At 35.9% G+C, this 13,252-nt stretch overlaps 1 protein-coding gene across 1 annotated transcript in view; it reads right to left on the reverse strand.

Moving 5' to 3' along the window:
- Nucleotides 1-1,016: 1,016 nt before the first annotated feature.
- The window catches only part of LOC131951705 (uncharacterized), a 36,236-nt gene continuing 24,000 nt past the window's right edge, over nucleotides 1,017-13,252 (reverse strand). The window contains exons 3-7 of the mRNA XM_059314102.1: nucleotides 9,071-9,162; nucleotides 7,731-7,932; nucleotides 7,492-7,605; nucleotides 5,225-5,236; nucleotides 1,017-1,142 (exon numbers count right to left, since the gene is read on the reverse strand). Coding sequence (XP_059170085.1) covers nucleotides 1,017-1,142; nucleotides 5,225-5,236; nucleotides 7,492-7,605; nucleotides 7,731-7,932; nucleotides 9,071-9,162 — 546 coding nt within the window. The remainder of the gene's footprint in view (nucleotides 1,143-5,224; nucleotides 5,237-7,491; nucleotides 7,606-7,730; nucleotides 7,933-9,070; nucleotides 9,163-13,252) is intronic.

Here is a 13,252-nt window from a genome sequence, read left to right on the forward strand (position 1 = left end):
AAAGCACGGACTCTCCTAATCTAGTCCAACACAACAAACTGACGCTGCTTTTTATGAGGTTTTTATCAAAAAAGTTACCAATCGTGTAATTTTAGACGTGTGACCTTCTTTCCCAGAACAAAGTAAATAAAATTCAGATGTCGGCTCTGTGTTTCTTGGGTCTTAGTTGTTGGGGCGCGGGTAGTAACCCTGGTAAGAAAAGTCACAAGGGCCAACGGAGGCATTTTACTGATGAAGATTGTGACGTTTTAGTGTGAGTTCGTTGTTGCCGGGGAAGAAGCTAGAAAGGAGTCTTGTTCTTGTAGTCTTGGGGTGATGCCGTTATGTAATCAAGTATTAAGATCTCATTGTCCAAGTCATTGTATGTATTTGTATTGTGGAATAAACAGTAGAGTTATATAGCGTCTTCTATCAAGTCATTTGGATAGTTTGATATCGTCTCACTTCAGAATGAACTAGTAATTGGCTGGAGGGAGTACAATAGCAGTGCTAGAACCTCTCACATAGTGAGGCTTAACAGAGATAAATTGAGAGAAAAAGCCCAGAAAGCAGAAAAAGAAAAGGATTGGAGGCGACAACAAGGAATTGAAAGTGATTAAGAAGAAGTGGTAGAAGAAAAGGGTGGAGTTGAAGCCGGAGCAAAAAACAGGGAATTGCCTTCCTCACAATCTTCAGAGTCAGAAATAGAGAATCATGATCAGGAGGAAAAGCCAAAAGGTGTTTCACGTTTAATCGATATTGAAAATCCAAATAGAGCTGGTCACAGAAATGGGAGAATCTGGCGGCACTAATCTTTCTAGGAGGGAAAGAGAAGAACTAGAAAAAAATGGGACTCGAAGAAGGTACCAGGCACTCCATTTGGCAGGGAAAACAGAGGAAGCACAAGCAGATTTAGCTCGATTAGCTATTATTCGTAAACAGTGAGAAGAAGCAGCTAAGAAGAAAGAAGAATAGAAGAAATCTTAGGAAGCTGCTCTAGCATTTGATTCAAAGACAAATGGAAAATCTTGACCATATCAAGGTGTACAGCAGCGTGCATGATGGTTGCTCTGTTTTACTCCAATGTGCTTGGATACAAGCTGTGCTGGCTCTAACAGGTGTTTCATGGACTGGTGCCATCTTGTGCTCTCTTTTTCTTTCAACTTTTTTTTTTATCAGTAGTAATATTTTTAGCATCTTAACTTTCAAAATAAATTATGGATTTACAAAAAGTAAAATATTTTTATTTCGAAAGTGTAGCGTTAATAACATGAATTATTTGTATCCTCAATCAGGGGCGGAACTACAGTGCCGCCAGACCCCGCAATGCGGGGGGGCCCAGACCGATTGGGGGCCCAAAAATCCTGGCTAAATTATTTAAAAAAAAAAATTTAAAAAAAAAAATTAGGTGGAGGTCGAGTTATCTTTCTTCTACAGTTACAAACAAACACGATAGTCGGCAAACGTCTTTGATAAAAATGCACAGACTATAGCTCGAGAGACCGCCAGACATAAAGTCAACTTCAAAGACGCAGCCTACCGTTCTTTTTAGTGGCGTCGACTAGGAGAACAAAAAAGCATTGTTATATTGTTTACATTATTAAAATACATATCTATGATTGTGTGTTTAAACTACTGGCCTGAATTCTACAAAAAATATAATTATTTATTTCGATCTCGTACATTTATAACTGCGTTCATTTTTACTTTAACAACTGTATCAATAAACTTGTAAAAGTTTAAGTTATCTCCCTTCAGCGAAGCATCTGAAATTTGACTGTGCCGGCACGCTTTGAAATCGGGCTGGGGAAATGTTGCGGCGACTATCCTGGTCTTCTAGACGACCGGAAAAAGTCGGCACTATTGATGTAGATGTTCATCGGCGCTTTCTTGTCCCCTTCCAATGAACCTTCCCAACTCTCTCCCCTGCCCCCTCTCACCCCTACCCCTCACCACACCCTTACTCTTACAATAAGATGTAATGCATAGATTAACGAACCGTCTATGAACTACTGAACTGTAAACTGACCACTCCTGCACATTTTGTTAAAGACACTAGTCAGTAGTTGTTCATTTACCTGATGAACAGCGACGGAACTACAGTCCCGCCAGACCCCGCAATGCGCGGGGGGGGGGGGGGGGGCAGGCCGTTTAGGGGCCCACGGCTGACCAAAATTAATATTTTTTTAAATTTTGAATTTAATTTTCGTGCATTTTTGCCTTAATATTTGGTTTGTAAACGAAAAACACTAGCTGCGGTACGATTATCTTTATTTTACAGTAACTATACCACGCTCTTCCGCAACAGATAAAATCCATTACACAAACTACAGTGTAAAATATAGGCAACTCTTCAAATTTGAATGACTTCTTTGACTCGTTGCCCCCCACCTCTTTAATAGCTAAATAGAGGACACGTAACTGTTTAACCGATCCTCCAAAGTGTACTGTCGCGGATTAGGCAGGGGATGTGGACCAAAAAGGGGGTTCAAAAATTGTCGAATTTTTTTTACATATTTTAAACAGTTATTTATAGTTGTATTTTTTAACCATTGTCAAGGCCGAGTTCTATTTCCCTACAATCAAACACACGCTGTCGTCGGCAAAATTCTTTTTAAAAAACAACAAAGTCCATAGCACGAAAAGCCGCTATATATGAAGTGGGCTTTCGTCTTTGCGGCATTGGTAAGGGACCCGAAATCCTTTGTACAATTTTCAATGTTAATGTGTTTGTGATAGTGGTTGAATTTGTATCTTGCATCCTACAAATAATAAAAAAATAATATAATACTATACTAGAAACTTCAGTTTTATATACGGTTACTTGTTTTTGCTTTTACGAGAAATATCATAGTAAACTTTTAAAGTCTATACTTGGAATAATCTCCCCTGAGTAAGTTTTACAATGGGCGATGCTGACGTACATAGATCAAGGCGTTTTGATGTCGCTTTCAAGTTTTTTTCCCGAGCCGACCCCTATCCCACCCCTCTTTCTCAACCTCACAAGTATCGTTTATGAACTACTTCCTAACCGTACGATTCAACACTTCAGCACATTTAGTCAGACACTAGACAGCACTAGATCTAGATCTAGATCTAGTCAACAGATATTAATTTACTTTCATAGTATTAGGCACATCTAATTCACAAAACAGGGCAGGTAAGATTATTTTTATATAATTATTTAGAAATTAATTACGTTTAGAATTAATTGAACATTATTAATAGTCAATTACTATTTATAAATGACGTCATTGAGGTGGGGGTGTGAGAGGGTCTGGCTTTTTGTTAGTCCCCCCCCCTCCCCTAAATCAGAAGGTTATCCAACGCGTGACCTGGCCACATACAGTTGTACACGTGAAAAACATTTTCTGTCTATTTTGCATTACTGCATCATTCACCCAATCGCCATGAAAACTTGGGAAGCTGTTGAGTACAGCCCCGCAAAAGTTTCTGTCATAGGCCTAACATTTGTACATATTGGAGTGGGGACTCCTAACGGAAATATGTGATTTAGCGCCCCGTGATCCTGCATAAACGGATGAGGTTACTACTTGAATACAACCGGCGTCAGTGTCATCCTGAGCGCATCACATATGAGCAAGTTGGCCCCCCACAGACAGTCGTTTAAAAGTTCCCACAACACTAGGAATAAGTCTCGCTACAACACTCGATGACTAAATCTAATTAGGTGTCGCACCAATGTTTCTTCCTAGGTAGACTGTTTTCGGAGGAGGGGTGGGGGAGGGGGAGCTCTGCCGGAAGAAACAATTTGTTGCACCCATCACCCGTGCAGTAATGTAACCGGTAGCTCCAAGAGCCCCGTGACTCCCCTGACACCTGGGTCGTCGCCGAAGGACTTACAGCATGCCTTGGCGTGTCTAGTAGGTAGTGTGGACAAACCCGCGCCCTAAGATCCAAGAAATGAACTGCCGACATTGTTAACATTTAATTCAACTTCTGGAAAACAGGGCACACGGTTGGTAACGTTTTGATGAAAGCCTCATAAAAACCGGCGTCAGTTTGGAGTGTTGTACTAGATTTAGAGAGTCCGTGCTTCTCACATGGAAAACTGAATGGGGCCAGCTCGTGTGTTGGAAAACCTCTGATTTATTCGGGTACCGGATACATTTTTTTTTTAATTTAGTGCGACCTTTGTTTTCCATATATATATATATATATATATATATATATATATATATATATATATATATATATATATATATATATATATATAGGGGCCCAAAAAAAAATTCTGCGGGGGGGCCTTTTTTTTCTAGTTCCGCCACTGTCCTCAATAAGTATTTAATTCTTCTTGCTGTCAAGCCTCCTCAAAATAGGATGAGTAAAATATATTTTTGTCAATTGTCATCTATATTTATATTTGTTTCATTAACTCTAAGATGATTAAGATGTGTTACAATTTACATTTACTTGCTGTACTGTAAAAAAAACATGTTTTGAAATAACTTCCTAATGTTAACAAAATATTTAACATGGAACTACTTTGAATTACTTGTTTATACCCGCAACAATGATAAATATGATGTGTTTAATTTTGAAAAGAAATTTTAATTTAAAAATGTTTTTTTTTAAAGGTGGCTTATTTCTGGTTTCCCATGAAGGTCTACATGGCGTTGGCAACAACAGAAAGTATTTTTACTGAAACTATTTTGTACCACCCCCATATGTGCATCTCTTTATCATGTCAAATACATGCACTCACATTGGGCTACTTTTCTTTAGCAAAGAGATATGGATGGTTCATTATTTCCCATATATTTCCTTACATTTCATGCAGTATGGATACCTTTGCTAATAAATTAAATGTTAATACTGAACACAAAAAAACAAAACAAAAAATGCGGCAAAGTTCCTGATCATGACTACATAAATAGCAATTTTTTAAAATATATCAAACGTGTTAATTGTAATAAATATAGATGTTTATCTTTAAAGAATATACTTGACACTTTAATATTCTTCGCAAATATTTTTTTGTAGTTTTAGTTAACTTTGTATCAGTGGCGTAGCAGTATCGCCTCATGTGGGGTTCAAATTTATATATATATATATATATATATATATATATATATATATATATATATATATATATATATATATATATATAAATATATATATATATATGGATGCGTATATAAACTATATATATAAATATAATATATAATATAGTAGTATTAATTAAAACAAATATTTTATTCGCAGTCAACCTTAATTTACTTACAGGAAAGTTTATCTGAAACAAAAACATAAGGAATGATTAAATCTAATATTAGCTCAAAGTTTGTGCCAGATTAACTGACTTGTTTTTTTTTACTTAATATTTTATTTTTGTCTTTATTTTTCAATTATCTTTTTTTTCTTTTTTAAAGTAGAATATAGATATATACTATAAAGGTTATATTAGGTATCTTTGTAAGTTGATGACAGATGGATTTATATGTGAATAGATTTTTTTAGTTGAATTTTGAATAATCAAGGAATTAGCCATGTAAAAAATATCAATTTGGCTGCTTCACTTTACCAGTTAAAAAATACTGACACAAAAACAGGAATGGGACTACTGTGATGACGCTACATTATGTCAGATAGGTCAAGTAGAAGAATTTAATAGAAACAGGCTATAGCTAGTTGGTTAGAGAGACCAATGAAAATACAGGAGCTGGCCGGTCACGCGGGACGGTCAGCTGACCACTGAAGCGTGGGTCTGCAGTTAGGTAGGCAGTTGATATATTGGTAGGGTAGGAGAATTGACAGAAATTTGTAGAGCTAGGGAACAGATAGATAGTGTTAGGATTGGTTACGGGAGTGCGTAGTTAGTAGTAGTAGTGGATAGTATAGAATAGGCCTGTTATGTGAAAAGCTGATTGTGTCTATTTTAATAAAGAACATTATATTTTGACATGGACATGTGTGTGTGTGTGTGTGTTGGATCTTCATCATTTTCATCAAGCCCACCTTCACATTTGGTAGTTGCTGTTTTTCCCCACCCTCACAACTTGCGGAAGATCTTCTAATTCACCCCCACAACTACCGTTTTTAAAATAATGATTAGCAATACGTTAAGGAGTACTGTTGAATTTCGTAGAATTTTGCGCCCCGAGCTCCCACATGGGCACCACGGCCCCTAAGTTAGATTTAAGAATCTGATACACTACGGATACAATGGGCTACTATAATCGCTGACTAAATCAAATCAGGTGCGTCCTCCAGCGACTCGGCGATCGGGTGACTGCAGCACCGCGGTCTCCCCTGTTAGCACTATTGGCGCCTACTTCTGTTTTAAAGAGCATCCTACAATAGCGACACAAAATTCGACGATTATGCCAAACTACGGTGCGTACTCGGCGACTTCAGTAGTGTAAATGATGGTTTCCGAGAGCGCCCAGACGAAATAAGCCACTTATTAAATAGGATGCTAGCGTGCCCGTCGCGCGGATTACTGCAAGCTGTCACAATATTTCAAGAGGATTTCATCAATGCGTTACCAAAGGTGAAATTTTAGACCATGTTTTTCTGAAACTGAGTTATTCGAGTGTTAACCGCGCTTGTGCTATATTGGATCTGAGATGTTTGAGCGCGGGTTTGTTCACACTCTCCCCCCCCCCCCCCTGCAACCGTTCAAGTTTCAGGGTTTACGTGGGGGCGCTCTCGAAATAAACTGGTTAAAGTACCGCAGTGTCGATGGGTGCTGTTTAAAACTAATGTGGCACCATAGTGATCACAAGTAGCCCATGGTGCTACGGGTAATCCAATCTCGGACGGACGCACCTGATTCAATGTATTAAACAATTACAGTAGCCAGTTGTAGACTGCCCCGCCGGTCTATCAGGAAATATTTCGGTGGGCACCCAGATAAACATCCCGTTCAAAGTCTTTCTAATGATGCGTAAATTCAGGCTTTGATGGTGGGGGGGGGGGGGGAGAAATGCGAAATGAAAATTCTAACTTAGAGTGGGGGGGGGGGTTGGGTCCCTTAAAAACGGGCATCTTGGACTCAACCAGTTTACCCCTGATAGTAGCCAATAGTATCATTAGTTTATTCCACTCTTTAAATCGAACGTAGGCGCCATATTGCTCACCGCGCTGTCGTAACTCCGGCTGATGCATCTGGTGCAGTTTTACCGTAGAAGTAAGTAGTAAACCTGACCCCCCCCCCCATCCCCTACCATATTGGCACACGACTTTCGATGATAAATCGAACCAGGGCCCGTACGCGAGACCCCTACGGTAGTGTAATCGGGGCCCCCGAGCAGCCCTACTATGTCCCTAATATCGGGGAGGTTGCGTAGTGTATTCTACCACTACCACACTATTACGGAGAGGGATTAACCTACACTCAGGCCTTTCATAAAACACGACCTGGGATGTGCTGAACGGTAGTGTGGCAAAATTTTGAATTTTAAATTTTGAATTTTGAATTTTGAATTTTGAATTCAATATTAAAGATTATTTTTTAAACCGTATAATTATACTGCATTAGGTACATACACTGTACAGTATCCATTCCACAAAAATACCCTCACGCACTGATACGTATTTAATTGTTTCTTTGTTTACACCTCGTAGACTCAAGGCTGTAAGGAAAACGTCTTTAAAGTAAATCTGGTGAATACAAAATAAATTATCATTAGACTTAAGCCTGTTCAACTAAAAGTAATCGTTTAAAAACGCTAATTAAAATAATCTTAAAATCGTCAACCTTGTGTAATCATTTAAAAATTAGTTACCTTAATCTTGATGTCATGTATTATGAGTTTTATTTTAATTTCAGTTCCAGTCATTAGTGACGAGGCTTCAAACGTGTACTCCGGTCCCCAAATGTTGTTTGTTTTAGAACTAATGTGAATGTGTCCGGTGTTCTTCCGAACACTCATATGCATTTGTTGGTCAGCGTTGCAGTTAGCACTCTCGCACAGCGCAACTATAAACCTAGAACAATTATATTATTACAATGTAAAGCATTGTATTCTGAATCTCATATAACGTACGTTAAAATGTATGAGTACAAAACGGGTCTACGCCCATGATTTTTATTCAAATTTCACCGTCTTAGTCTCACATTAATAATTGCCAACTTTATTTTTAACGTAGAAATTTATTCATTTTTCTAAATGTCTCCAACCACGAATAATCTCGAATATTCAATTACATTTTTTTTAAAATTGGTTTGCGGTATCAATAAAAAATTGTGTTAATTAAAACTTAAAATACATTTTAAATAACTTTAAAATAGCTTTAAAAAAGAATGAAACTAATCAGTAGATGAAGTCAAACCGGTTCTAAATTCTCTGCAACTTTTATAACATTTATTCTTAAACGATTACTATTCCGATATATTCTTCAAAGGTTTAGTTAAGCGACATTAAACAATAACTCCTGCCCCCACGTGTAGTTTTTTATAGAACTAATTTGAACTTTTCCTGTGTTCTTCCAAACACTCATATACATTTGTTGGTCATCGCTGCATTCAGCTCTCTGACACAACTATGAACCTATATCAATTATATTATTACAATGTAATGCATGTATTCTGAATCTCATATAACGTACGTTAAAATGTATGAATACAAAACGGGTCTACGCCCATATTTTAATTATAATTTCACAGTCTTAGTCTCACATTCTGTACCATATACCATACTGTAAAAATTAAAAAAGGCCAAAGTTATTCAACATGCTTCCCAGAACGTGTGCAAGATAAAACACTATTTTTGTAATACGTTTTAAATAACTTTAAAATAACTTCAAAATAAATTGAAACTAATCATTAGACGGAATCAAACGGTTTCTAAATCCTCTGCATAAATTTTATAACATAGATTCTTAAACGATTACTAATTTGGTATATTCTTTCAGGTTTTAGATTTTTTTGAATGGTTGCTATAAAGGCAAAAAATGATTGACAAAAACACGATTTTTATACATGATAACAATAATAGACGGACATTTCATGAAAAACGTTGGGTCCATTAAATTAAGTATAAACCTAACATAATCTAAAACACACTGCCTAAACTGTAGGAATAGGAAATTTTCATCTTAAATAAATAAAATACGATGCAGTCACCTGTTCGATGAAGACGTTCTCACTCCTTCAATGATAACCTCTTTCCCGTCGTACATTGGAAAACGAATTTCCCCAGAGTAAGGGATTGGGTACTGCGTAGATTACGATCAGATTAGAAGTCACAACACAATTTTTAAGACAACTGTGTTCGTCGTGACAAATTGTTGTTGTATCAAAGCTCAGAATACGTTTTGGTAGTGTTATAAAACAAAACGTGATCATAAAAATATGACAGATATTTTGTGTAATAGTTTCGTTAACAAACTATTTATCTGATCAAATGAACAAAATGTAAGATATAATATGTAATATGTGTAATTTAATATGTATTATATATACATATATATATATACATATATATATATATATATATATATATATATATATATATATATATATATATATATATATATATATATATATATATATATATATATATACTGTTGTCATTCTTCTTGTTTCGATATTGATTTTTCATTTCTTTTTGTCTTATGTCGTCTCCAAACGAATTTCTTTTATAAAATCTAGAATTTGGTGTGGCCTAAACCGATTAGGTTTATATTTTTGTCTGGAGCTGCATTTTTACTCTTAAAGTGGAAAAAGTTTCAGCTCTATAAAATTTTGACCAAATGCTTTAAACAAAAACCAAGTCATAAACTAAAGAAAACAAAGTCAGATTAATGAACACTTACATTTGTTTTACCATCAGCAAACGACCATTTTGTGTGGTGAAATGTGCTGTTGTCGAAGGTCTGGATCTGATAAGTGTCCACACAACCCAAGGAAAGGATAATTGACAGAAATACAAAGAGCATATGATAAAGCATCATTGTATCGCTAGAGGTCCGACGTCTACAAAAAAATAGATTGAGTTTTTCATTAATTAACCTGGAAATTTATTAAGTGATTTTATATTTTAGTTATCACTTTGATTACATAACATAGACACAAATCTTTAATGCATCTATACTAAACTGGATTTTTTAAAACTGTCAACTGATGCCTCTGTTAGATAAAGTATCGCAACTTGTATATTAAGAATTCTTAGTTTTACTTTAATGACGGTTACATTTTAAATAAAACGAGTAAAATATACAGGAGAATTTGCCTAGTGCACTAGTACAGGTTTTCAAAATGTGTTGCTACCCACTTTTCTTTAACACGTAGAACAAAGATGGCCGAAGGAAATTAAACAAAAGACAACTATATCCGGTCATCAGTACCACGTCAACAACACGTGATACTTCCAGATTTTTCAGTGTCGGTGACTGGATTACAAACGCTGAAGTTAAAGCAAACGATGTCGAGTTGATCGTTGCAAAAGAAATCAATTACGGTAAATTACATATTGATTTTTACAACGTTCATCATGTAGTTAAAGATAATAACACATTGATTAATAGATGGAAAAATGCTAGCAAATTGGTTTTTACCACATTACACCAGACGCAACAGATTGTAAAAAAATAGAGGTAAACCTAACATAAGGAAGACAAGCTATTAGGCGACATACCATAAGACCGACATTGAAAATGTGGATATATACTGCATGGGATATGTCAAACTATCATAACGAGCTGAGGCAATCCTTAATCTTTAATAAATTAAAGGCGAACCTCCGTCACCACTGATTTGCAAAGAGATACAGCAAACATTAAACAATGCATAGTTGGTTTATACCTTTATCTGGCTAAACATATTTCTCCAACATATTAAGAATACCGAAAAAAAAATGGTCGACCATTGAACCACTTCAGATATAGCTACAAATAGCTACCTAATAACTATCCTTATTGCTTCTCTATCATGAAATGGCCGGAAATAATACCCAAGGTGGTTGGCGCTGTCGAGTAGGTAAAGCTCATGATGGGAAAACCTTGATTTATCATGATCAACACAATATCATGCTTGAAACAAATCAATTATAAAAACTGAATAATAGGTTAAATCTCATCAATTAAAATTATATGTCTTGCAATTAAATTTTAGATAAAATGTTTACTAACGCTGTCCTTTATATTTTGCTGATTCGGAATATTTTTTGAAAGTCTTTTGTGTAGTGATGTCACCACTGATGTGCAAAGAGAGAGAACAATCTTAAAACAATGCAGAGAGTTATACCCTAATCTGGCTATCTAAACATATTTCTCCAACATATTAATTATAACCCGGTCGACCATTGAACCACTTCAGACTGTATGATAAATAGCTACCTAATAACTATTCTCATTGCTTCTCTATCACGAAATGGCCTGAAATAATACCCAAGGTGGTTCGCGCGGTCGAGTAGGTAAAGCTCATGATAAAAAAAACCTTTGGTATAGTGACGTAACTCCTCTCCTTTGTTTCAGTTTTTACTGCCGACTATCAAGACAGACAAATCACACATCGATTGCTTCGTGATTTGCAAAGCTCAACATGACAAGTGGTTCCCTGTAAGACTAAGGGACAGATGACTGTCTTTTAAAGATTACAAGCAATTGGTTGGTTTAACAAACAATTTTTGTGTGTTGCTCTCTCCTATTTAGTGTCAGCTTTTTGTTTCAGGCGAATGACTATACATTTTAAAACAAAACAAAATAAAACCCTTATAATAACAAGCTTTTGAATGCACTGAAAACAAGAAAACAAAATTAACTTTCCCCCTAAAATAAAAGCTTTGGTCGCTAAAATATGTTGAAGATTTCAATGAGTGACCATAGCTTAAATTAAAGAAAGAAGATTTGTCTTATTTTCTTATTTTCGGTGCAGATAAAAGCTTTTTATTTTATTTATTTAATTTTTTTATATTTTATTTTTTTAAATTATAAATGACGAGCCGGCTCGACGCCGCTGTTTAGTTGTTTTATTTTCTACTTTTCTCTAATTTATAATTTGTGAATTTGACACTACCAATGCTGCGACAGAAGATATTTTGCTTTTAAACACTATCAGTAGCTCGTGATGAACGATTATCCTCACCCTAACTTTCAACCACTCCCTCCCCTCTCCAGCCCCTGTGAAAGCAGCCGACCGTATAGACAGTTTACTGATGACAATGAAAAATATCAAGCAGAACTTGTTATTACCTCCCCTTAGTTTCAAATAGTTTTTTTTTTATTGACTGCGCCTAATAGCCGTCACTAATTCGACCCGCCTCTTCGATTGTAAACATTTCGCGAGTACCACAGCTCACCAGACTGGTGGGAATGGGGGTGGTAGCGATATGTGTAGAGAGCGAGGGATATGGCGACTCGGCGCGCGTAAGTGTTGATACAGAGGAGGGTCGGTAAAAATTTGTCTGATATATGATTGGTTGATTTAAGTGAAACAAAAATATTAAACTAAATTTTTAAATGATCAGTTTCGTAAACATCCAGAATTATGAATTTATCATTTTTCTGAAACATTAACAGAATGTAAAAACATTAGACATCGTAGAATAGAAGGAACAATAATTACATACCTTGAGCCTTGAAACTCAGCAAGCATTAAAAAAATATTTTCCTTATATTGAAAATGCATTTTATTTCGTAATTTTTCAGGAATATTTTGTCACATGTAACGTCCCCTATCTATCAGCCAAATAGAAGGAGAACGTCCCCGGATTCTTTTTTCGGGGTCATATGCAAATGCCTTACGGCCTAAGTGGATGAACACTAATACAACGGCACACTAAGGCTCGAATTCAATGTCTAGGGTAAACTAGTGATACTATTGTAATTAACACTCATCCAATCTACATACAACTTTAATCAGCGAACTCAGTTGTGGCAAAACACAAGGTTGAACTAGTTAAAATATTTAATGTATAAAATATCAAAAACACAACTTACAAAAGTAGGAAAAACACTATCACAGATTTCTACACTGTCTAAATAACTGTTTGATCAAGGTAGACGGCCTGACCAAGGTAAAATCGCCCTGTAGACTGCCACGTGTTGCACAATCATTCCATATAAGGTATTATACAATGTCGAAATAAAAATGGAACCTGACTCGACCTAAGTAGGTCACACACATCTATTACAAAAAACATGAAACATTAACTCAGAGACGCATACAGATATTTTCGGATTAGCGGTAGCGGCCAGAAAAGCCACCATATATATATGACATTGCTTCTCTAAAGTGAAAAATACATTCAAACATTAGTCTGTAGAAAAACAAAGAACAAGACACCCTATGGGCCGAGAACACAAA

Source organism: Physella acuta, unplaced genomic scaffold (genome assembly GCF_028476545.2).
Source record: "Physella acuta isolate Inbredline_101_S28 unplaced genomic scaffold, ASM2847654v3 ptg000008l, whole genome shotgun sequence".
NCBI classification, from domain to species: domain Eukaryota; kingdom Metazoa; phylum Mollusca; class Gastropoda; family Physidae; genus Physella; species Physella acuta.